The 27662-nt window shown below is 35.0% G+C and overlaps 1 protein-coding gene across 1 annotated transcript; it reads left to right on the forward strand.

Moving 5' to 3' along the window:
• The first annotated feature begins 978 nt into the window (after nt 1–978).
• LOC133193424 (F-box/WD repeat-containing protein 7-like) lies at nt 979–24317 on the forward strand. Its single transcript, XM_061329360.1, has 14 exons — nt 979–1068; nt 2793–2924; nt 9950–10077; nt 10687–10969; nt 12746–12868; nt 13130–13212; nt 13396–13522; nt 13693–13827; nt 14224–14484; nt 14717–14830; nt 18835–19016; nt 20801–21026; nt 22787–22997; nt 23416–24317. Exons 2-14 carry the CDS (start codon nt 2820–2822, stop codon nt 23688–23690), a joined length of 2253 nt encoding a protein of 750 aa, XP_061185344.1. The 5' UTR covers nt 979–1068; nt 2793–2819; the 3' UTR covers nt 23691–24317.
• The last annotated feature ends 3345 nt before the right edge of the window (nt 24318–27662 follow it).

The following is a 27662-nucleotide window of genomic DNA, read 5'->3' on the forward strand; positions in this document are numbered from 1 at the left end:
TTCGCGGTTTATAAAGCGTAAACTGCCCCAACCCAGTTTATACCGTGTAAAATGGGTAGCTATTAAATTCATTCCTTTTATTTTATGGAAAAAGAAGAATAAAAATATCCTTGGACCCAGGGTGTATTTTCGGGGGGGGGGGGTTGTTCCTGTCCACAAGCACCTATGTTTTCGAGGGCAACATGCGTTTTGTCGGACCCAAAAACCAAACTGTTTGCCTGAGACCGTAAGGTCGAAGGCAAACAGTTTGGTTCGAGGGGTTGACAAAACGCATTTTGCCCGAGGACACAGTCGATCAATAAATATTTTTCGTTATACCTTTTTATTTATTTATTATTATTTTTTTTTTTGTTATACATGTATCTTGTGCTGGCTTCCATACCAACGAATGCAAATAAGATTTAGCTGATCTCGCCCATAGTGTGACGTAAGCGGTCCATGCAATATCTCATCGTCAGGTTCAATATCTCAGTCACTCAGCGGTCAAACACCGATTTCTATGTGACCGCTCAATAAAACATTAGAAAAGTTAGACCTTTTTTTAGTATAGATTTATATAAGAACTAATTTTTAAAGGTATAACAATATATTTTGCTTCTAACCTGAAGGTTTTCTGAAGAAGTTTCGTGGTTTATTAAAATATAATAGGCCTAGAATTCAAAACATTTTGAATTTTAAAAAATGGGTTCATTAATTTTTATTATTATTATTTATATACACACAACATCCATAATCTGATTTTAAAATGACGCAATTCGATTCATTACGACACAAGTCCATATATGCAATAAAAGTTCAATCACCATTATGATAAAAGAATTGGAATTTATTTATTTATTTTTTTTCCTTTAAAAATGGTAAGAAGTTTAAAAGTTCCAGCATTCCTGTATTGAAGACAATAAACTTTTCAAAATTGGCAAAACAAAACGATAACTGACGGAAATTTGTTTTCCATATAGGCCTTCAAACCAAAAAGGCCTAGAGTTACCTGCCCCTTCAATGTTGTTTGATTTGGCAATATGGCGGACCTGTGAAAGAGTTTGGTAAACCAGAAATGATGGTTTTCAGGTTAATGTCAAAGCAGTCTAAAATTCAACATGTGTAAAATAATTTTAAAAGTGCTAGCCAGACGGCTGCACATTATTTCAGGTCATAGACAGGAAAAACGGACTAGATTAGCTCATTCTTTGTTGTAACGGCAATCGACTGACAAATCAATGAATGAAAAGAAAAATGTTTAAAATTACTTTTTATTTACACTAATGATTAGGAACATAAATATTTGATGGTATTAATTTTACTTATGTAAGTTGTTTCATTGTATTTTAAGGGATAATTAGTCACTTAGTGCTAGTATTCTTGACTTTCGTTAAATTTTTATACCCCGTTAGACTTGATAGAAAGTTCCATAATATATTATCTTTATTCCCTTTATCTAAAGGTTCGTTTAGTATAAATAATGATTTTGTTTGTGTTATTGATACAAATAGGGAATTAGACATAGCAGTGTGCTGAGCATTTTGTGAAAGGTTCCAATCCCAGAAAAGGCACACTGAACTTCTGTGTTCTGTCACTTGACAATATATTGAATATATACTATCTGCCCATGTACATGATGTATGACCAGGGTGTACTTTGCTGGTGCTGGGTCCTGTTGGAAAATTGGAAATTTTATTATCACAATATGTCCATTTTTTTTTTGTTTTGGTTAACTTTGCATTCTTTACCTGGTTGCCTTTGTTACGAATCCAGTGGAAAATATGAGAGCAATAAAAACTTAACTTTTAAAAGTGTTGCTATATAGTATTGCTATAAATGTTTGTCACCATTAGTTTGCCCAGTAGAGTTTCAAGCTTCAGTTGGTTATATCTGTGAAGAGAGTTGATGATGTTTAGAATACCTATAAGAATTTCATCTTTGCCAGCCCAAGACATACATGTATACAATGTATGGTAAGACTTGTTTCTTGTACAGAATCTTTAAAAAAAACTAGAATTTAGGTGACAGAAAATACTGTACACAGCTCATCAAAAAAAGAAAACTGTAATTTAAAAAGAAACTGTGCATAACAACAAAAATGTCAATATTAAAGTATCATATTTACTAAATTCAAGACTTTGATGCATTAAAATAACAATGTAATTATTGTGGAAAACAGTTAACATCCTTAATTCCAACGTCTTATTTACATTAACCAAGTAAGTCAAGCATCAAACACGATTTTAGTGGCATGAGAGCAAAAATTAAAAAAAAAAGGCTTCTGGTAAACAATTATAAGTAAGGACTAAGGAAAAATATGTTCATTCCCTGTGAATTTTGGTGTCCCATCATGATCCTGTGAGTGAAGTAAGAAATAGGTGACATTTTATGTACAGCTGGTACGTGTCACACAGTCAAGTAATTGCAAGGGGTTTTTGGTCCACTCTGCTCTCAGTTTTAGGCATTTATGGTGAGCAGAGTGAAACAGAAACCCTTGGCTAGTGAAGATGTAGGAAAGTTCCTTTATTTTAAACAGATGTATTTGAATAGAAAATTGTAATGCCTTTCATTCTTAAAGTTTCAAGTTTTTCTGCCAATTTTCAGAGGGCTTTTAGACTTTATTTTTATCCTTTGTTACTATATCACCAAGAAGATACATGTAAAAGTGTTAACCCATGAAGTGACAGCTATGTCTAAGTATACTTGGTGTTCAGTACTTTATACACTTTCATTTGTGTTGAAGTAAAGAAATCAATGTTATTGATGAATGTGTTCATTTTTTTGCAATTACATACAGTTCCACATTATTTTAGAGTTAGAATCTGGCTGCCCTGGAAACCATGGCCAGTAAGAAGGTAGACATTAACACAGCAAATCTACAGGACTTTGCCCAACTCTCTGGAATTGGAGTGAGGAAAGCACAGGCTATTATTAAATATAGAAAGGTATGGGTCTACTTAAACTGATTGTACTTGTTTTGAATTTGAAAATCAGCTAAACAAATTGTTAGAGTGTACCTTTTTTCCTTTATGAGGTACATTGCTATAAGCAATATAATCTCTTCATTGACAGTCTCTGACCTACATGGATTCAAAGTAATATTAAACATTGACCAATGATTTATTTTTATATGTGTGATAATAGTGCAGTTCAGTGAATTTATACATGTTTTATGTTTCAATATAGCAAACAGTACCATGAATATATGTTTTGTGCCTAGTGTCCAAACAAATATTTTGTTCATGGTGTATGTTCAGTGTTATCATTAAAAACATTCTTTAGTGCATATATACTAAATGCATATGACCCTTAGTTGATAATGGAACATGATGTTTAGTTGAAAGTATTAAAGGTGTTATGCATGTAATGCCCCCCCCCCCCCCCCCCCAACACACACACATCTAACATTTACAAAATATTACACATGTACATATCTTCAAAATATTGAATCCAAAATAAAAAGTAATGGATGTGTGATTAGTCAGTGAATCTGATTGCAATACATGTTTATGAATATCAAAAAAGTATGTTTAATCCGCCTCAAAGTAGAAAATAAAAAAAAAATTCTTTGGCACTATTAGTCTCTCTCTGCAGTGATAATTTTAGAGTAAACAACATTTAGCACAACTTAAGCTTATAACGAGAGGGTGTGCTGTGACTCTGACCCAAGGCCTGCAAACGTAAAACTATTGTCTGGTCCATAACTGTCTAAGTAAGAAGATAGAAGTTGTTAGAGAAAAACGACTGAAGGTAAGTTTTTACCAGAAGGTGTATCCTGTCTCGGACCTTAGATCATTTGGATAAAGTCAAGGACACAGAGATTCGGAGGCTAAAAATTGTATGGTCCATAACTTTTTAATTTAAAAACAGCTCTTGCTTATCACAGAAGCAAGTTGGAGTATGATAACTGTAAAACAACTGTATATCAAGGGTCAAAGACACTGGACCACACACTGGCATATTCTTGTATCATAATTACATCTTGTTTCATGGTATAATGTCAGCAATGTATAGTCCACACTCGAGACTATTTTTATGGGAGAAAAGTAAAACAAACCTAAACAGAAAAGAAATGCTTTAAATCCTACAAATATTACAGATTCGCCTAGTATTTTTAAGACAATGTGCCAATATATTTTTGGAAATAAAATTTTCTTTAGTGTTAAAAGCAGGTAAGCCAAATGGCAAATTGCTGTTATGAAGTCATCATTTTATGATAATTTTTGACATTTTTAGCTCACCTGAGCTGAAAGCTCAAGTGAGCTTTTCTGATCACATTTTGTCTGTAGTCCGTCTGTCCGTCTGTCCGTCTGTCTGTAAACTTTTCACATTTTCGACTTCTTCTCCAGAACCACTGGGCCAATTTCAACCAAACTTGCCACAAAGCATCCTTGGGTGAAGGGGATTCAAGTTGTTCAAATGAAGGGCCACGCCCTCTTTCAAGGGGAGATAATTAAGAATTAGTGAAAAATGAATAGCATCTTTAAAAAATCTTCTTCTCAAGAACCACAGGGCCAGGAAAGATGAAACTCATATGGAAGCATCCCCAGGTAGTGTAGATTCAAATTTGTTCAAATCATGACCCCCGGGGTAGGGCAGGGCCACAATGGAGGATCAAAGTTTTACATAGAAAGATATAGGAAAAATCTTTAAAAATCTTCTTCTCAAGAACAGTAAAGCCATGAAGAGTCATATTTATATGGAAGCATCCCCAGGTAGTGTAGATTCAAGTTTGTTCAAATCATGACCCCCGGGGGTAGGGCAGGGCCACAATGGAGGATCAAAGTTTTATATAGAAATATATAGGAAAAATCTTTAAAAATCTTCTTTTCAAGAACAGTAAAGCCATGAAGGGTCATATTTATATGGAAGCATCCCCAGGTAGTGTAGATTCAAGTGTGTTCAAATCATGACCCCCAGGGGTAGGGCGGGGCCACAATGGAGGATCAAAGTTTTATATAGAAATATATAGGAAAAATCTTTAAAAATCTTCTTTTCAAGAACAGTAAAACCATGAAGGGTCATATTTATATGGAAGCATCCCCAGGTAGTGTAGATTCAATTTTGTTCAAATCATGACCCCTGGGGGTAGGGCGGGGCCACAATGGAGGATCAAAATTTTACATAGAAATATATTGGAAAAATCTTTAAAAATCTTCTTCTCAAGAACAGTAAAGCCATGAAGAGTCATATTTATATGGAAGCATCCACAGGATGTGTAGATTCAAGTGTGTTCAAATCATGATCCCCGGGGGTAGGGCGGGGCCACAATGGAGGATCAAAATTTTACATAAAAGTATATAGGAAAAAATCTTTAAAAATCTTCTTCTCAGAACAGTAAAACCATGAAGGGTCATATTTATACGGAAGCATCCTCAGGTAGTGTAGATTCAAGTTTGTTCAAATCATGACCCCCGGGGGTAGGGCGGGACCACAATGGAGGATCCAAATTTTACTTAGAAATATATAGGAAAAATCTTTAAAAATCTTCTTTTCAAGAACAGTAAAACCATGAAGAGTCATATTTATACGGAAGCATCCTCAGGAAGTGTAGATTCAATTTTGTCCAAATCATGGCTCTCGGGGGTAGGGTGGGGCCACAATGGAGGATCAAAGTTTTACATAGAAATATATAGGAAAAATCTTCTTCTCAAGAACAGCAAAGCCATGATGAGTCAAATTTATATGGAAGCATCCTCAGGTAGTGTAGATTCAATTTTGTTCAAATGATGACCCCAGGGGGTAGGGTGGGGCCCAATGGGGGAACGAAAGTTTTACATAAGAACATATAGAAAAAAAAATTTCTTCTCAAGAACAGAAAAGCTATGTTAGTCTTATTGATATGGAAGCATCCTCGGGTATTGTAGATTCAAGTTTGTTCAAATGATGACCCCTGAGATAGGGAGGAGCTACAATGGGGGATGAAATTTTTACAAAGGAATAAATGGGAAAATTCTTTTAAAATCTTCTCAAGTACAACAAATTCATTTTTTATATTGACATGAAAGCATCATCAGGTAGTTTAAAATTCAAGCCCCCCCCCCCCCCCCCCCCCCCCCCCCCCCGTTCATTACTGAACTGATTTGTGCCTTAGTCTAGCCAGTGTGCTCAGGTGAGCGATGTGGCCCATGGGCCTCTTGTTTTTAATTAAGATAGAAGACTTTAACAATTTGCTTGATGGAGTTTCTGAATCATTATGAATTTCTCTATTCAAAATAACGTCATCATTACAGTTTCATTTTCCCATCATGTCTAAGTGTTGCACCTGTATATATTAGTAAAATTATTGTGACATTTTTGAGGATGTTTGACTTATGATATACTGAAGTGTTAATTGTAAAGACATGAAGTTTGTCTAGATACAAGTACATTCTATTTAAAAATTAACCACATTGTGGAAGATTTTTACTTATTTATTGTGTGTGAATATCTAGTGATGGAATACCTTTTGACACATGGTAGTTTTGTAAGTAAAAATACATAAATTTTCTTACTGTATAATACACACTGTTTTCTTCTTTGCTAATATTGAAAGGTGTTTATAAGAACAGAAGAAAGAGGACGTGTATGTAACCATTTCTGAATGCAATAGTTAGGGAGTGGTTTAAAAAAATACTTAGGTAGGTCACTCGTGATTTGAGTTATATCAAGGATTTTATGAGAAGTATGTTTTTAAATTAGATGACTAATCATATAGCATGACTCAAATTCGCAAAGAAAATTGGGGGTTAGTATGCATCTGAGCAACTGTGTTTATAAAACTTGTGTTTTTATTCATGCATTCATTAATTCTACTTACTTCTCAATATGTTCTCTGGTAAAATTATTTAAGAAGATATCAAACGCAAGTTTTAAAAAAGAGAATTCAAAATTAATTTACTAGTTAAATTTACTATATTGTTCGGAAGTGTATGTTTGCTGCTGTATCAGTTGTTCATGCAATTTTGTGTCCAATACTTCAACTGTATAGTGATGAAATTATTTAGAACAATTTAAGAAGAAAATGAAATTTACCTATAAAAGTACATTTTATATAACCCCATTGAATGTGTTGATAAAGTTTAAAGAATCAATAATGTTTACGTATGTAAATACGTGTTCTCTGTTTATGTGTCGTGAACAGCGAAGTGCCATTTAGTTCATTAATATTTTAAATCTTTCTCCATTGTATATATATGCTGAATATTATATTAATTTTTTCAGTCATGATAATTCTTAATGAATATCTCATTTTTCATGATATACTAATTTCTAGACATTATATAAGTTTGTAGGTTGGATCAAAAAGCTCTTGTCCCAATAGTGTATTACACTTCAGAATCATGAACTTTACATTACTACACAGCAGTAAATTAACCCCAGGAGTTAATATTCGCTATATTCATATACAACGTAATGATATAAACAATCCTCGGATACAATACATTAGATGAAAAATTATCGAATACAAATAAGAAATTTTACAATACAAATAAGAAATTTAAATAAACTATTCAAATGATTTTTTTCAATACAAATGGAAAATATAGAATACAAATAGAAAATTATAGAATACAAATAAAAATTATACAATACAAATGAAAAATTATACAATACAAATGGAAAACTACAGAATACAAATAAAAATTATACAATACAAATTGAAAATTATACAAAACAAATGGAAAATTTTACAATGCAAATGGAAAAGATCGAATATTGCAATGTTTGACTTGCCATAGAACACCTCCCAAAGGGCTTTATTTAACATGAATGTTAATAGGTTTGGATGCGACTTCAAATCACTTGAGTAAATCTCTTGGCTATAGACTCATTTGTATTTAAAAAATATTTATTAAAACAAGAGAAAGAAAGAAAATTTATATGAATACATAACGTCTTGACTTCAAATCGAGATCTGTCCCGTGTTTTATTATTATTATATTAAACCGGTCTCAGAATCAACACAATAAACAAGGGAAATACCTGCAGTGCTGAGAAAAAGTTTTTGTATAATTTTTCCTTTCCGCAAATTCAAACCACCACGAATTGCTATAAATTGAACAAATCTCAATCTTTTCCAACCGTGATTTTAACTTGCTGTACAGTATTTAGAAATCTTTTTAATTTGCATTGATAAATATATGCAAATAAAAGTGATTAAATATTTTCAGATTTTTAAAATATTTATAGCCAAATCATGACTTACTGGAATTATAGACAAAACACATTCAGATAGAGTTCAAATATGGAAGACATTCATTTGAATTTTCTTGACATAGTGCAACATATTGTATATTGTATATACAGTTAAACTTCGGTATCTCAACATTGGATATGTTGACAACCTGGGGTATGCCGACGTCCGTCCGCTGTCCCTGCAGTATTTACTATGTAAATGGTTTGCAAATACTCGGATATGTCGACCTCGGTAATATCAACAACCCAGCTTATCTCGACGTAAATGTATATTCACAGTTCTAAGAGCAAAATTTTCTTCTCTACTAAACCAAACTGTCAGATGGTTGCTCATCACGCAAAGACGACTCCAGTATCTCAACATCATAAGAAATTCACACCTTTCACACCGTCCCATGGTTTGACTGCTTAATTGATTCTATAGACTGTGTTTGTAGAAGTATCCCAAGCATCCTCAGCCATCTGTGAGACCAAAATTGCCTAATGTTCAGCTTGGCTAATATCACTGATAAACCTACATGATTCTGCGTAAAAGTACAAAAGTTTATTTGTATCCAAACCTTACATAAGAATTAGCTTAAATTTTAAAGAGAATTGAATTAGGGTACAATGAATAATATTATAAGCATAAAAATTTCATTCAAACTAAGTTTATTGAAGTCATGTACATAATAAACTTGTCTTTGTTTTATTATGCAGTTATATCTTAGATGTCAAGTCTCAACTCTGATATCTCGACACCCAGGATATCTCGACATTTCCCAATAGTCCTGCCGATGTTGAGATAACCAAGTTAATCTGTATTTCATATACACACACAAACCTAACACATACCTTTTCTCATTGTTGTTTTTCCAAGATGATTTTAGTTTTAAAAGATGCATGTGCAATTTCTAGGGCAGTTGACATCAGAGAAAATATAGTGTCATTTTTTTTTGTTTACTGTAAATTCACTTAGTTTTGTGGGGTCAGATTTTCATGGTTTTAAGGAAAAAATATGTTTGGAGAAGAGTTGAGATGTTGTATATTGGAATGTTAACATTTGATACCATAACCCCCCCCCCCCCCCCCCCAACTCAACACACACACTCACAAATTAGTGATTTCACAGTACTTTCATCTTTTGCATTCAAATGAAGTACTGTAATAAAATAGGCTGTCAAGGGAAAGGAAAAAGATTCTGAGAGCTGGTTGCCAGTCTGTACAGTGTACTTAAGTTGAAATTTGATTTTTGAACATGTAGGGACTGTCAAAAAAAATCTGAGGAATATCTGAGTGAATGAGATTTCCAAAGTAGGAATTCAAATTGGTGATAAGGTCATGACTGCTATCTCACTGCTAACTGACATATTCGTGATTTGCAGCATATTAATGTTTGAGAGACTGGAGTTCAACAGTATTTGCTTGTTTATATAAAACTCAATCATGTTATAGATACAAAGTTTATAATATACAAGAACACATACTGAATTGTGGGAACTTACAATTGGCTTACAGTATGCTTTACTCTGTCTCCAGGACATTGGAGATAGGCAAAATACACCGTAACAAGCAAACAATGTAGTAATGAATATACATTACTTGTAATAAACAAACATTAACCTCCTGAAAAAAATCTTGAAGGTTATTGGTTAAAATATAGATTTTTTCCCCCAGAATTTGTAATATTTGTACACCCAAACATGCTAAAACACATGACAGTGAGTGTTGGTATGTATAAAAAGGTACAAGGCAGAAATTGCTTGTGATTTGTTGGTACACTATAATGTACACAAGTTCTGATATCTTGCAGGCTGTGGGAGGTTTTACCAGTATATCTGACCTGAGTGAAGTCCCAGGACTTGGTTATGGAATCATAGAACAGAGCAGACTTTGTCTGGAGTGTACAGTGGCGTCCAAGTCCAGACACCGTGCTGCAAGGTAAGGTATTCATATTTACACAAAGAGAGTACCAAAACAGAATTTTCAATTAAGCAACTGCAACGAATATCAATGAATGAGTCACAGCAAGATTCCAGTTCTCCACAAGCAAGCCTAATTCCCTTGACTCCTTTCATGATATACTTTAACTGATTTATTATACCAATACAAAACTGGTTCTTAAGTGATTGAATTGGGGACTAGTTTACATATAATGCAATTCTATTTTATAATGAATATTCATGATTTTTATCAGAACAGATGATATCAGAACTTTTCACAAGATTAAAAATTGCAAGGTGTTCCGAATAGGTGTGAGTCAGTTTATCAAACTGACTCACCTTTTTGCAGGGAATTGGTACTGTGAATTTCATTGAATCAGCAAAATATATCAATTTACTTATATAGTGAAAAATCAGTAGGGATAAAATAATCTTGTTTGACTTTATATTTTAAATGAGTCTAAGTTGCTTCTTTGTATACCTATTGATGGCAAAGCATCATATATCTGAGAGCTGCTTCAAGCCTCAGAATTCAATTTGCCCAAAAGTATTCTGCATAAGAAAAATGTACTTTATCAATGACTTGAACAAAAAATGCTGTTTTAAGGGGGAGGAAGTCCAGAAGTGATGTAGAAACAGCAGAGAGTGAAGTGCCTATTGAATCTCCTCAACCCTCCACCAGCACTTGTCGGTCATTGCGGTCTCGTCTGATAGAGACCCCCAGTACTTCAGTGTCAGATGACAGCCTTACCTCCAACCAGGGAAAGACAGAGGGGGGTACACCACCAGAGGGGGTGAGGGCCAGAGAGGAGGACAATGTAGAGGGGGAAGTGGAGGAAGATGGAGAGGAAGAGGAGGGGCACTGGAGCCCAGAGGATAATGGACCTCAGGTCAGTTAAGGGCAGCAAAGTCAGACATAATGCATGTGATAAAAGGTCAAGCCTTTTTTAGCTCACCTGAGCCGAAGGCTCAAGTGAGCTTTTCTGATCACATTTTGTCCGTCGTCCGTCCGTCCGTCTGTCTGTCCGTCTGTCTGTCCGTCCGTCTGTAAACTTTTCACATTTTTGACTTCTTCTCAAGAACCACTGGGCCAATTTTGACCAAACTTGGTACAAAGCATCCTTGGGTGAAGGGAAATTTAAATTGTTAAAATGAAGGGCCAAGTCCCCTCACAAGGGGAGATAATCAAGAGAAGACAAAAATAGGGTGGGGTCATTAAAAAATCTTCTTCTCAAGAACCACAGGGCCAGTAAAGCTGAAACTTATATGGAAGCATCCTGGGGTAGTGTAGATTCTAAATTGTTCAAATCATGACCCCCGGGGGTAGGGCGGGGCCACAATGTGGAATCAATGTTTTACATAGAAATATATAGGAAAAATCTTTAAAAATCTTCTTCTCAAGAACCACTTGTCGAGAAAAGCTGAAACTTATGTGGAAGCATCCTGGGATAGTGTAGATTCTAAATTGTAAAAATCATGACCCCTGGGGGTAGGGCGGGGCCACAATAGGGAATCCAAGTTTTACATTGAAATATATAGGAAAAATCTTTAAAAATCTTCTTCTCAAGAACCACTGGGCCAGAAAAGCTGAAACTTATGTGGAAGCATCCTGGGGTAGTGTAGATTCTAAATTGTTCAAATCATGACCCCCGGGGGTAGGGCGGGGCCACAATAGGGAATCCAAGTTTTACATTGAAATATATAGGAAAAATCTTTAAAAATCTTCTTCTCAAGAACCACTGGACCAGAAAAGCTGAAACTTATGTGGAAGCATCCTGGGGTAGTGTAGATTCTAAATTGTTCAAATCATGACCCCCGGGGGTAGGGCGGGGCCACAATGTGGAATCCAGGTTTTACATTGAAATATATAGGAAAAATCTTTAAAAATCTTCTTCCTAAGAACCACTGGACCAGAAAAGCTGAAACTTATGTGGAAGCATCCTGGGGTAGTGTAGATTCTAAATTGTTCAAATCATGACCCCCGGGGGTAGGGCGGGGCCACAATAGGAAATACAAGTTTCACATTGAAATATATAGGAAAAATCTTTAAAAAACTTCTTCTCAAGAACCACTGGGCCAGAAAAGCTGAAACTTATATGGAAGCATCCTGGGGTAGTGTAGATTCTAAATTATTCAAATCATGAACCCCGGGGGTAGGGCGGGGCCACAATAGGAAATACAAGTTTTACATTGAAATATATAGGAAAAATCTTTAAAAAACTTCTTCTCAAGAACCACTGGGCCAGAAAAGCTGAAACTTATGTGGAAGCATCCCCAAGTAGTGTACACTCTAAATTGTTCAAATCATGACCCAGGGGATAGGGCGGGGCCACAATGTGGAATCAATGTTTTACATAGAAATATATAGGAAAAATCTTTAAAAATCTTCTTCTCAAGAACCACTTGTCGAGAAAAGCTGAAACTTATGTGGAAGCATCCTGGGGTAGTGTAGATTCTAAATTGTTCAAATCATGGCCCCTGGGGGGAGGGTGGGGCCACAATAGGTATTACAAGGGGGGAGTCTGGTAATGAACAGCATGGCCAAAGTTACTCAGGTGAGCGATGTGGCCCATGGGCCTCTTGTTCAGAAAAAGCATTTTCTTGATCAATTATTGAAATATAAATAAATTGTCATTAACCTTTAAAGTAATATTTATTTTTCCTAGGTATCAGATGATGAGGTGAGTAGTCCCACAGAAATAGACTCGGCCCCTCCGTCTCCACAAGACCACAGACGTATACAACGAGTTAACACCCAGCGCTCAAGGATACCCGTTCTTGTGGGAAAGGTATAATGTGTATCCTGTTGATAAGAATTTTTGTAAAATCAATATTGTTATAAGATAATTAATGTAGTTTGGGGAAAAAAGGAAATCCATTTAAATCAATAAAAAGAAAAATTGGTAGTTAATTTTGAAAAGCTTGTATATGAACATATTTATTTCGAGTAACACAGGTAAATTTACATACTTTTTAAAAAAAAAAAGATGAAAGACTTCCATAGTGTGTAATAAACTTATTTCTAAAGTCATAATACCTTCAATCCTCAGATGAAAAGAAAAAGTTACGGATGTGGAGAGGAAGTGTGGAAACCACCCTTCAAAAGGCCTTGTCGTGCAGATGACTTTGATAGGTAACATATTTAATAGAGAATTAATATGATTTTATTAAGTATTTTGTCTTATAAATATCACCCTTCAAAAGGCCTGTCATGCAGATGACTTTGATAGGTAACACATTTAATAGATAACTAGTTTGATTTTATTAATTATTTTGTCTTATAAATATCAAAACAACTTCTTATTACATTGTTTAGTCAAAGTACATTTGGAAATTTGAAGAAGACCACTATCATTCCATCCTATGCTGGAGGCCATCGTCCCAGAATACCCTCCAAAGAGAACCCCCCACCTCGACTGATGGAGTGGCTACAAACCTTCCAGGTGACACTGCTTGATTGTAATGCTGTCAAAGAATGTAGACAAATGTAACTGAAGAAAAAATAACAGTATAACAGTTAGAAAATGGGATTCTTATAATTCTGAGCTGTGATCTTACTTGTTGAGGAGTATTTTGAGTTGGCCAGTGATATGGTAATGACTGTAAATTGTAGAGATGGAGTAATGCAGAGCGTCTCATGGCTGTCGATGAACTAATTCAAATTTGTGAACCCACTCAAGTGCGACATATGATGCAGGTCATTGAACCTCAGTTCCAGAGGGACTTCATCTCACTACTGCCAAAAGAGGTAAACCACCTATGTAATAAAAAAATGTTTCACTAAAATTTTTAAGTGATGCAGGGCTGCAGTCCAATATATTAATCTGAAATTATCCAACTTTTTGTATTTTTATGCCCCGCTATGAGTATGGTGATTGTCATGTCTATCTTCCATTATTCCAACAGTCCATCCTTCACACTTTGCCGTTATTTAACTTCAGTATATGAAGCAGGAATTCTTCCTACTTTCATCATATTTTACTATTATCTCTTACCAAAGAAGGGGGTACATTTCATTTCATGTTGCAATACAGATGTACCTTGGGCAGGGCATTCATGTCCCATGAGCATATTTCTAGTTTCCCCTTTATTGAATAAACTGTGTAGCACTGTCATATTCTATTTTAATTTTCCTACCTTTCAGTTGGCATTATATGTTTTATCATTCCTTGAGCCAAAATCCCTGTTGAAGGCAGCTCAGACATGTCGTTACTGGCGTGTACTAGCTGAGGATAACCTTCTGTGGCGGGAAAAGTGCAAGGAGGAAGGGATCACGGAGACCCTTGTGTATGGTTCAAACCGATTAAGGCGCAGAACAGGCTGTAGAAGCCCGTGGAAGGCTCTGTACATGAGGCAGCATCAGATCGAACAAAACTGGAGGGCAGCTGAACTCAGGAGTCCTAAGGTATACTCGTCATTACATGCCTATACTGCAGATATAAGCATTGTGAAGCAGATAACTCTCTTTTGTAAATTTCAGCATTATCACTGGATTGGTAGCTTTTTGTGTAAGGTCTGTTTCTGTAAAATGAATTTTTCCTCAAAATTTCATCCTCAACAGATCTTATCCTGAGAATCATCACTAAATATTTTGCACAATGACAGCATTCTTACTTGTTCTTTAATTTCTTCATTAGCTGCTGAGAGGACATGATGATCATGTTATTACATGTTTAGAGTTCTGTGGCTCTCGTGTGGTCAGTGGTTCAGATGACAACACACTCAAAGTCTGGTCTGTCATCACAGGAAAGGTATGTAAAGATAAATGCAGTAAGTCATGTATTTAGGGGGTGCTCTGTTGTAGACTGCCTATCTATCCTTTCACAATTTTTCTGTTTTGATAATTTTTATATACTAGTGTTGTCAACGAGTACCCGGTTAACCGTTGAATGGTAAAACTGCTACTCAGTTACCCGGATTTATAAAATTTTATATATTAATCATATAAATCGGTAGGAAAAATGTAATTTTGTTCATAAATTTCCCTATTTTATTTACCGTTATTTAACTTCAGACTCTACCTAGCGTTTTACAAATACGATCGACTTGTTTTGATAAGTATTTTACAGTTTATCTAATTGGTGGCTTTGATTGCCAAAGGATACACAGTTTTGAAGACTTGAGTTAATTATAATTACCTCACATTAGCCCATGCTAGTCCATAGTACATAATTAAAGAGGATGCCACCACATGCATTAAAAGCATGGAAATATTTTTTAAAAAATGGCTGATTTTAAATCCGTAAGGCGTAAAATATTTGAAATGAAATTAAAATACACGGGTGGGACAACAAATATGCTAAATCGCCTCAATCAGACTAAACTCTGAAAAAAAAAGGTTTATAAAGGATATCCCGCAGAAGAGCAACCTATTAGGGGATGTTCGAGAGCAAATTTATTTAGAAGAAGTGTATTTAATTATAAATAAGGCTAATATGCAGTGCATGTGTGTTTTATATGTACCGGTAAACAAATGATAAGATAAATACATGTATAGAAATTGTAATGTCATTACATATATTTTAGTTACCATTGAGTATATATTTCGCGAACAAGGATGTTTTGAGGTCTGAAAAAAAACCCATCCAAGTAACCGGTTACTCTATCGGAAAAGTAAGCGAGTAACCGGTTACTAAAAATCGTCCGATTTGACAACACTATTATATACCCATCTTTTGGTGGGCTGTATTATGATGTAGGCTTTGCTGTCCATCTATTAGTGTTGATTTTTTGTGTCCAGGTCACATTTTGCACTCTGCCACTCCTAGGACCATCAAAAAACCTTCTCAGTTAAAGCATATTAGGCAGAGAGTACGGGAACCTAAAAGTAGGTCACCAGGGCCTCCTTTTGGAATTTTATGGCTATACATAGTCAAATCACATTGCACACTGTAAGGCCTAGGGCCATCAATCTTGAACAGTTGATGGATCTTAGATTAGGGTAGATGTTAATGACCTAAAAGTAGGTCACCCTAATCTCCTTTTGTATTTTTATGGCTATATGTAAATCTATCCTGTTAAGAGCATATCTTCAGTTGGGTGAAAGAATTTTATGATTACACAAATTAATCATGTCCTAATCATGTCTTGCATTCTGTGAACCCCAAGACCATTAAACCTGATCAGTTGATGTGGGGAAGGTGTGTTGCAACCCAAATGCAGGTTGTTACTATGAATATGCATAAATAGATGTGCATCATTCAGTTTCAGATTGGCGTTTCATGTACTCAAGCTGTACACTTTATTTTTCATTTTATTATACCCCACGCAACAAGTTGCGGGGGGTATAATGTTTTTGACCCGTCCGTCAGTCAGTGTGTCAATCAGTCAGTCAGTCAGAGTGTCAGTCAGTCAGTCCGTCAGTCCTGTTTTTTTGGTCAGCGCAACTCCTCATAAACCGCTGCACAGAATTTCGTCAAACTTTGCATATATTTAGGACATAATGTGTAGATGTGCATATTACCAGGAAATTCCGATTCCTTAATTTTTCTGGGAATTTCTGCACTTTTCAACTTAGATTTTTGGCTGTATCGTCAACATAGAGAGGAACAGTTTGTCAGCGCAACTCCTCTTAAACCGCTGCACAGAATTTGGTCAAACTTTGCATATATTTAGGACACAATGTGTAGATGTGCATATTACCAGGAAATTCCGATTCCGTAATTTTTCTGGGAATTTCTGCACTTTTCAACTTAGATTTTTGGCTATATCGTCAACATAGAGAGGAACAGTTTGTCAGCGCAACTCCTCTTAAACCGCTGCAAAAAATTTGGTCAAACTTTGCAGATATTTAGGACACAATGTGTAGATGTGCATATTACCAGGAAATTCCGATTCCGTTATTTTTCTGGGAATTTCGGCACTTTCAACTTAGATTTTTGGCTATATCGTCAACATAGAGAGGAACAGTTTGTCAGCGCAACTCCTCTTAAACCGCTGCACAGAATTTGGTCAAACTTTGCAGGTATTTAGTACACAGTGTGTAGATGTGCATATTACCAGGAAATTCCGATTCCTTTATTTTTCTGGGAATTTCGGCATTTTTCAACTTAGATTTTTGGCCATATCTTGAATATAGAGATGAACAGTTTCTTAGTGCAACTCCTCTTTAACCGCTGCACAGAATTTGGTCAAACTTTGAAGATATTTAGTACACAGTGTATAGATGTGCATATTACCAGGAAATTCCGATTCCATTATTTTTGCCTTAAGAGTTTTGCCTATTATTGAAGAAACTTTCCAGCTAGGTTATAAGGAAATCCACTGGAAGCAGCTTTTGTAATGAAATTTTATGTGAAATACTTTATGACCTTAAAAGACCCCTATTGATTTTGAGATCAAAATATTAATGATTTAACACACACACACACACAATCTTAGATCTCCCCCCCCCCCCCCCCCCCACACACACACACACACACACACACCCTCAAATTGGTACTTTTCCTTAAATAATTTCATAAGTACAGTATATAAACAAATTCATATGACTACATCATAATTTTGTTTCCATCAATTATTTAAATGTGTAAATTGTCATGTGTTGGACGTGGACTTACACTCATTAACAAATCAAAATCACTGATGAATTTCAATAACAGTTTAATTGTCAGCATAACTACTGCACTGAATTTCCTGAAACTTTGTAGGTATTTCAGACATACTGTAATGTATAGATTTGTATATTACCAAGAAATTTTGATTCCATTATTTATCTAGAAACTTCAGCCCAATTAAATTTGTAACATACAAAGATTTGAATGTCCTTATATGCAAGAAATTTTGATGTTATGATTTTTTGCAAGTAATGCCTCTTTTTGAATTATACTGTGTTTTTAAAATGCTCTGTGCCATTCATTATGTGTTGCATTGTCGAGTTTTGGGGGAGCGTGGGGTATGTGAGCCTGTTCACTTTTTCTTTCATTCCTGTGATGTTCAAATTTGGTATGTTATTTTAGAAGGCAACAAGACTTACCGTAGTTCTTTTTATTTTATCAAATCTGACTCTGCATGTTGTTGGGTTGTTTGGGGTAGTGGGGTAGATTTGTAACATTGTGTGAATGAATAACATCTGAAAATTTTCATGATAGGTGTATAAATCAAGTAGGGAAAAAAGAAGCTCTATTTAGTCCCATTAGAGTAATTATCTTGCATGCTGCAGAAGATCTAGGCCAGAGCCTAATCAATAATTTTTTCCTCTGTCTGCAAGTAATTTTTTTTTTTTAATTAAGCTCATGCCTTGGTGATGTTTGCATTCATATATACATAGTAAAAATTTATGAAAAGTTTCTGGAGAAAACCAGGTCCACAAACATTGCAAACTTGATATGTAAGCATCATCATGTAGTATAGATACTCTTGTTCTAGGGTGGGACCACAATAAGTGATGATATCCAAAATATGTCAAGATATCCATAATACAACTTTATGCACTGTTATATGTACATTAGCATGTATTGTCAAACTAAATGAGTGTTGATGAACCTGACAATATGTATCCTGATGCAATGTAATTGATATTACTTATCTCTAATATCTTCAGTCAAGTTAATACTCAAATACGGCTCATTATCCATTGACTTTAACCTTGCTTGTTTCCTTGATCTTGTGTGTATTTCACATTAAAACCCCTGAGTATTTTAAAGGATTGCTTAATGTAAACTCAAACATCTTTAATGAAAATAATAATAAGTGTATAAGTTTTCAAAACAACTGACCTACAGACTAAAATTTGATTGACTGGTACATTTTTCAGTGCTTGAGGACTTTAGTGGGTCATACTGGAGGGGTTTGGTCATCCCAGATGGAGGATAACATTATAATCAGTGGCTCAACAGACAGAACCCTCAAAGTATGGAATGCTGAATCAGGGCAGTGCATCAATACATTGTATGGACATACATCCACAGTCAGGTGTATGCACCTTCACAAAAATATGTAAGTAACATGTAGAGCCTCTGTACTCAAACTAAAGCATGTAAGTAACATGTAGAGCCTCAATACTCAAACTAAAACATGTAAGTAACATGTAGAGCCTCAATACTCAAACTAAAACATGAAAGTAACAAGTAGAGCCTCAATACTCAAACAAAAACATGTAAGTAACATGTAGAGTCTCAATACTCAAACTAAAACATGTAAGTAACATGTAGAGCCTCCATACTCAAACAAAAAACATGTAAGTAACATGTAGAGTCTCAATACTCAAACTAAAACATGTAAGTAACATGTAGAGCCTCAATACTCAAACAAAAACATGTAAGTAACATGTAGAGTCTCAATACTCAAACTAAAACATGTAAGTAAAATGTAGAGCCTCAATACTCAAACAAAAACATGTAAGTAAAATGTAGAGCCTCAATACTCAAACTAAAACATGTAAGTAACATGTAGAGCCTCAATACTCAAACAAAAACATGTAAGTAACATGTAGAGCCTCAATACTCAAACAAAAACATGAAAGTAACATGTAGAGCCTCGATACTCAAACAAAAACATGTAAGTAACATGTTGAGCCTCAATACTCAAACTAAACATGAAACAAGAACATGTATGTAACATGTAGAGCCTCAATACTCAAACAAAAACATGAAAGTAACATGTAGAGCCTCGATACTCAAACTAAACATGAAACAAAAACATGTATGTAACATGTAGAGCCTCAATACTCAAACAAAAACATGAAAGTAACATGTAGAGCCTCGATACTCCAACAAAAACATGTAAGTAACATGTAGAGCCTCAATACTCAAACAAAAACATATAAGTAACATGTAGAGCCTCGATACTCAAACAAAAACATGTAAGTAACATGTTGAGCCTCAATACTCAAACTAAACATGAAACAAAAACATGTATGTAACATGTAGAGCCTCAATACTCAAACAAAAACATGAAAGTAACATGTAGAGCCTTGATACTCCAACAAAAACATGTAAGTAACATGTAGAGCCTCAATACTCAAACAAAAATATGTAAGTAACATGTAGAGTCTCATTACTCAAACAAAAACCCGTAAGTAACGTAGAGCCTCAATACTCAAACAAAAACATGTAAGTAACATGTAGAGCCTCAATACATGTACTCAAACAGGATACAGATGTAATAATCAGTCACTGTTTTCCACTGAAAGAATTTGTTGTCTTTAATAGTGTAAATTATGGTTCTCAATGAGATATGAAGTAAAACAGTAAATTTGATTTTTTAGTAATACTGTAAATCACATTTTATTCATGAGAACCTTATTTTTGGATGCTTTTGCAAGGTTCTGTTAATGCAGAAATAAAGTTCACAGGTATACCGTATAATGGGGAATTTTTAGGATCAGCTAATGTTCGCATTATTAGTGATGGTCTTCGCAATGCTAAAAACAGATGTCACTAATAAATTAATCACATATATTGTCCAAGTAAATGAAAAGAATTATCCCTAAAATTAATTAAGCTAAAAGTAAATGTTAACTACTATGAAAAAAATCCCTAAATTTGCTGGTCGCTAAATGAGCCATTATATGGTATAAGAAGAGAAAGTTATTTTTGCGCTTTGCATTTATGGAAGATATTAAAAAAAATTACATATTTATACAAGAATTAGATATTGTGCTATTGTCTTGCAAAAGTAAGGTAACTAGGAATACATTATTAAGTGATTTACAGTGTTAAAGTAAAACAAGATATTGGATAAAAATCAAAATTATTGCAACCACTGATTATCTATTTCAGAGTTGTGAGTGGATCCCGGGATGCCACACTAAGAGTGTGGGATATCCATAGTGGTGTGTGTAAACATGTATTGATGGGCCATGTGGCGGCGGTGCGGTGTGTGCAATATGATGGGAAACGGGTGGTTAGTGGTGCTTATGATTACATGGTAAAAGTCTGGGATCCAGAAACAGAAACCTGTATACACACTCTACAGGGACACACTAACAGGGTCTATTCATTACAGGTAAGATATATCTGTATACACACTCTACAGGGACACACTAACATGGTCTATTCATTACAGGTAAGATATATCTGTATACACACTCCACAGTTACACACTAACAGAGTCTATTCATTACAGGTAAGATATATCTGTATACAAACTCTACAGGGACACACTAACAGGGTCTATTCATTACAGGTAAGATATATCTGTATACACACTCTACAGGGACACACTAACAGAGTCTATTTATTACAGGTAAGAGTAAGATATATCTGTATACACACTCCACAAGGACACACTAACAGGGTCTATTCATTACAGGTAAGATAAACTCATTTCCCATCTACAGGGGCACACTAACATAGTCTATGCATTACAGGTTAGATATTTACTGGTTAAAAAACTTCAGTGACGTCACCCATTGTTATTAGTCTACGTATATCTTACCGATTCAACCAGCACTAGTTGGATATTTAAAGATCCAACTGACCATCAGTTGGATATTCAAATATCCAACTGCCCATCGGTTGAATATTTAAATATCCAACTGTGCATACAAACATAATTAAGCAATGAAGAAAAAAGAGATAAAAGAGTTTAAAATGTATTTTCAATGCAAATAAAAAACAATTACTCCGAATTTGTCACACTATTAGAATTTGTCCAATGCACACAGAATTAATCACTTTGCATTTATCACACCATTAGAATCGTGTTAAAAATGTACTTCCAATGCTCACAAAAATTACAATTCCTCCGAATTTGCACAATGTTAGACTCTTGTCGTCAATAAAATATCCAATACTTATCCATGGTTTTTTTTAACAGAATGTTTCCGGTATTTTCTTAAATTTTGAAAGTATCACATTTTGACATGCTTTTAAATACATTTTTACCTTGAACCTTAAACCACATCACTTCCTGTTGCTGAATATTATTTCAGGGGTCCGTTATCAGCAAATCCTCTCAGATTATTCGAGGTTCATCTCTGTTCTCATACTTTTCCAGCATACTTCCCAAAACAATTTAATAAATTGACAGCCCATCTATTTTTGATACCTTTTTTATTGCAGATCTTGATATGGAATATTTTTAAAGCAGGTTCCGCATAACACCGACAATCTTTTCATCTGTTTTAGCACTACTAGAAGTATTGTCCGAGTGGAACTCCATAAGATTAAACCATTTTTCCCCAACAAATCATCATCTTATATGTAATGATAGATTTCCAACCTTTTATCAAAATCTGTAGTTTTCTTCTGCTTTCAGGTCAAAAGTATTCAGAACACTATCTGAACCGCTCAAGTTTTACTTTGGATTTAAAACTATTCTTCATCTGATTTCATGACTGTTCAGTACAATGGAAAGGTTTGAAATGACATTAAAACCATGCAGTTTCATGCTCAATAGTCCATGAATAAAAGGGGTGTTCAATTAGGCTATTGTATTGTGTCACTGTTGGATATCTAAATGGGCTAGGTCCTATTGTATTACAGAGTTGGATATATGAATGGGTAAATGTTTCTTTGGGGTCCACAGTAGGGAAGTTTTTTAAGTAAGATAAATAACTCGATAGTGTTGAATAGGTTAGAGAAAACATCCCCTCCTCGGGTCTTCGGCCCTCGGAGGGAATGTTTTCTCTAAACTATTCAACACCATCTCGTTATTTATCCATTACATAAACTGTCAAGGTGTATTCATTGGGTATACATTATGTGTAAGTCACTGAACAGAAAAACATGTATTGAGACTCCTTGCAATTCTTTATGTTGCAGTTTGATGGTGTTCACATTGTGAGTGGATCATTAGATACATCCATCAGGGTTTGGGATGTGGAGTCAGGGAACTGTTTACATACATTGATTGGTCACCAGTCACTGACCAGTGGCCTTGAGTTAAAGGACAATATACTGGTCTCAGGGAATGCTGATTCCACTGTGAAAGTGTGGGATATTACTACAGGACAGTGCTTACAAACTTTACAAGGTAGGAAACATATTCAGTGTCTACCTAAGTGCAATGTATATGATCTAGAACTAATGCCTAGGTCACATTTTAGCTGATGGTCGGGCGACGAAATTTTTCTCATATCGTCGGCTGAAAAACATGATCAGCCGATATTAGTATAGGGCAACGTGGAGCAGTCGTATTTATTCCTAGGAACATCGATGACTTTAAGAGTTTAAATATTTATAAGTTGATCAGTCATCGCCTGATCATCGAGCGTTTAGCTGCAGTTTGATTTTCATCTTCAGCAGACATTTACGAAAACCCTTTTTGCCTCAAAATCCTTTGTTTGTTTTTGGAAAAGGATTTTGGTTGTTTTTGGAAATGTGACTGGGGTTTAATGAATCCTAAAACACAATATTCTGGTAAACCAGTTCAAATTTACTCTTTCTTTCAGGGCCAAACAAACATCAAAGTGCTGTGACTTGTCTCCAGTTCAATAAAAAGTTTGTCATCACATCATCAGATGATGGAACAGTTAAAATATGGGATTTAAAATCAGGAGACTTTCTGAGAAACCTGGTCTCCCTGGACAGTGGGGGTAGTGGGGGAGTGGTATGGCGTGTGCGCTGCAGTAATACCAAACTTGTGTGTGCTGTTGGAAGTAGGAATGGCACGGAGGAAACCAAACTTCTGGTTCTGGACTTTGATGTAGAGGACAAAAAGACTTGATATACTGTGCATGTGCTTGTGTGTATTTGTGATAACCTCAGTGCTTAAAGCATGTGGTGTGTAGAGTTAATGCAATTTCTCATCACGGGTCAACAGTGCTTCAGCACACTAATGAAATATTTTGGGCATAATGGTAAACTCTCGTTTCACGCTGTTGACTGAGGTGCCAGTTCATCATCACATCATTGTTCAGTAGTGCAACATTACCAGAATTTGTCATGCTGTTGTTGTGTGGAGATCCTCGTGTACAAGCATGATTACTCATACCCAACAACGTAAAACCTATGTCCGTTTGTGAATGTGTGTCGTCAGAGAGTCAGGGCATTCTTTTCATTGATATACTGTATATTATATTTACACTATGGCCAGCAAACAATTTAATTAGAATGCAAGTTATCAAATCATGAGCTGATTTTTTCTTTATTTAAGAGTGTTGTGAAAATATCTGAGGAGGTCATCTAGTCATGGAATGAACAAGTTTGTAAAATTCTGATGGCAAAAGTTCCCATTTCAGTTACACTTGTGATTTGTACTTCTTTTTAATGAACATATTTTATCAAATTGATATTTTCTACCATGTTCAAGTTGCAGTTAAAATGTACATGAAAATAAAAAATTAAAATTCAGTATTTGGGTTGGTGGTTTGTTTTTTCATAGTTTCATAAACCAACAGCTCAAGTGATCTTTTATGATCAAAATTTGCCTGTTGACTGTCATTGTTGCAAACTTTTCACATTTTCATCTTCTTCTCATGAACCAATGGGCTAATTTCAACCAAACTTCGCATAAAATATCTTTCAATAAGGGGGAATTAAGGGCTATGTCACTATCCAAAGGGAGGTAATCAATAAAAAGGCAAAAATTGGATAGGGTTATTTAAAAATTTTCTTTAGAACCATGGGGTCAAAAAAAATTACGCTTATGTGCAAGCTTCCTGACAAAGTATAGATTCAAAAGATTACTTCATTTAAAAAAAAAAGAAGTGACCTATTGGAGAGAACAATTATCTGGAAAGAAATCACATTTCAATGTCAGTTATTTTCTACCATATATATAAATTTGCATTATGATGTCCTCCATGGCAGGCATGTCTCTAAAAGTGCTTATTTGATTAGTTTTAATCTAAAGAATAATTTAAAATGGGATTTTTCAAGGATATCTCTGACATGAGGTTGAAATTCACAAAAATAAATGTTTTTGACAACCAGGTGCATATTTTTACCATCCACCCTCATGGTCCGCATAGCTCAGAAAGAAAAGTGACTCTCGCTTTTATTGTTACTTTTTAGCTCACCTGAGCTGAGGGCTTGTGAACTTCAAAATTTATCTGTTGTCTCTAGTAGTTATTTTCTTGAACTTTTAATATTTTCTTCTCAGGAACCCCCGGCTAATTTCAATCAAACTTGCCATAAAGCATCCTTAAGGTGATGGGAATTCAAGGTTATTCAAATGCTTTAAAGGGGAGATAATTTAGAATAAGTGAAAATTCAGTGGCAAAAAAATCGTCTGGGCAAGAAAAGTTGAAATTTATATGAAAGCTTCATTACATAGTGTAGATTTAAATTTGTACAAATCATGACCCTGGAGATAGGGTGGGGCCTCAGTGGATATCAAAGTTTTACATAGGAACAGTATATACAACAAGAGGCCCAAGGGCCTTGACAGTCTCCTGAGTATAATGTAACACTATAAAGGATCCATATATTGAATACAAAATAAGCTGATAAATAGAGGATATTCAATGTTTTGTAGATGAATATGGAATTTATTTCACGAGTGAGACAGGATTTTTTGATATTTTCACTCGTGCTTCGCACTCGTGAAAATATAAAAAAAATCCTGTCCCACTCGTGAAATAAATTCCATATTCATCTACAAAACATTGAATTTTCTGTTTATTACATTTTCTTTGATTTTCTCTTTGCCTCTGTCTTTTCTAAACAAAGTATCATAGGCTTGACGTCATAGTTGAGCGGTTGAGACGTCACAGATTAGCAGTTCTGAGATTGAAAACATTACATAGCATGGCTTTTAGCAACATATTTGGGAAGAAATTTGCAGTTTTAGCTCTATTAAGTTACTATCTCTATCTTATGACAGTCCAGAAATTATTTTTTACTTACTTTGATATCCTTTCACACTGTGAGAGAATATCATTTTGGTATCCTTTCACACTGTGAGAGAATATCACTTTTATTCAATAAATAAATCACAGTATTTAACTGTTGAAATGTAATAAATGAAGATATGTTGCCCAAAAGAATGAAATATAGGATGAACAGGGATCAGCAAAATAATTAATTTAGCGCTCGGTAACAAATCTTAAATTTGATCTATTTACTTGCCTGTGTTTGCACCCATTTGTTACTTTCTGCATTTGGGCTAAACAATGGTTCTTAAGCACTATTAGTAAGCCCATCTAGTCACTTCTCATATTGTCTCCTAGTCTTTGAAGAATATTTACCAGTTATGTACATAGATATTTTTGTCCCATTTTTAGCTCACCTGAGTAGCTAGGCTGAGCTGAAAGCTCAAGTGAGTTTTCTGATCACATTTTGTCTGTCATCTGTCTGTACGTCTGTCTGTAAACTTTTCACATCTTCAACTTCTCAACCACTGGGCCAATTTCAACCAAACTTGCCACAAAGCATCCTTGGGTGAAGGGATTAAGAATTACTGAAAACTTATGGTATTTTTTTTTTAAATCTTGTTCTCAAGAACCACTGGGCCAAAAAAGTTGAAACTTATATGAAACCTTTTTTACATAGTGTAGATTGAAATTTTTCAAATCATGACCCCCAGGGGTAGAGTGGGGCCACAGTGGGGGATCAAAGTTTTACATATGAATATATTGGAAAAAATCTTCACAAAACTTTGTCTCAAGAACAACAAAGCCATAATCAGTCATATTGATATGGAAATATCCTCAAAAAGTGTAGATTTATGTTTGTTCAAATCATGACCCCCGGGGGAAGGGTGGGGCCACAATGATCATCCATTGTTCTGGCCTCCAATTGTTTGGATGTCTTCCATCCATATGTAAACTTTTCACAATGCTGACTTTTTCTCAAGAACCACTGCATCAGCCAACTTCATCCAAAACTTGGCACAAAACATTGAGAAAAGGAGATTCAAATTGTTCAAATGAAGGGTTGTGCCCCTTCCAAGGGGAGATAATCAAAGAGAGGTAAAATAGGTGGGGATAATTTTAAAAAAAATCTCCACGCCAGTGGTATAGAAAAGTTTAAACTCAAGTGAAAGCTTCTTGGCACAGTATATATTCTAAATTGTCCAAATCATGACCCTTTGGAGTAGGGTGGGGTCACAATAGGAGATAAAAATTTGACACATGAATACATAGTTTACATATGAATATATAGGGGAAAAGGACAAGGTATGGTAAGGGCCGAATCTGGCCCCTTATTTGATGTAAAAATCAAAACAGTTAAAATTGTGATAGTTTGTAGTTAAGAATTTAAAAAGATGCTCGTTTTAAAACCAGCACCAATTTTGATTCAAAGCTTACATGGAGGCCACAAGAGGGTGCATAAGTAGGACATATTCCCGAATTTCCTATATTCTGGTGGCATTTTGTCAAATTTGAGATACTTTTCACTTTGGGAAACATAGAGCACAAGCTTGCCTATCTGAGATTTTTATACATAAGATGCATCTGATACTAGTGTATGAAATATATAAATTTTGTAGACAGGCAAGCTTGTGCTCTGTTTTCCGAAATAAAATGTGCTGTAAAATCGATGAAAAATTGCATAAAAATGAGAAAATTCGGAAATTGACATATTTTCTGACCTTCCTGTGACTTCGGTGTATCCCATAACTTAGAACCAATACTCATTTTGTGGCAGGGGTGACAACAGGTTTTTATTGATAAACTGTTGCATCATTCTAAAAGACACCCCAAACCAGGGGCCAAAAAGGGGTCATAGCCTATCTTGTCCTTTGGCAGAAGAG

Source organism: Saccostrea echinata, unplaced genomic scaffold (assembly GCF_033153115.1).
Source record: "Saccostrea echinata isolate AGI-Se365-2 ecotype Australia unplaced genomic scaffold, CSIRO_AGI_Sech_v1 ptg000027l, whole genome shotgun sequence".
Lineage (NCBI taxonomy): Eukaryota > Metazoa > Mollusca > Bivalvia > Ostreida > Ostreidae > Saccostrea > Saccostrea echinata.

Excerpts from the sequence above, each read along its gene's own strand:
- LOC133193424 (XM_061329360.1), top strand. The coding sequence starts at position 2,820 with ATGGCCAGTAAGAAGGTAGACATTAACACAGCAAATCTACAGGACTTT. Across the intron at positions 13,828-14,223 it reads TCTCACTACTGCCAAAAGAG|TTGGCATTATATGTTTTATC; the intron begins GTAAACCACCTA and ends CCTACCTTTCAG. Across the intron at positions 22,998-23,415 it reads GTGCTTACAAACTTTACAAG|GGCCAAACAAACATCAAAGT; the intron begins GTAGGAAACATA and ends TCTTTCTTTCAG.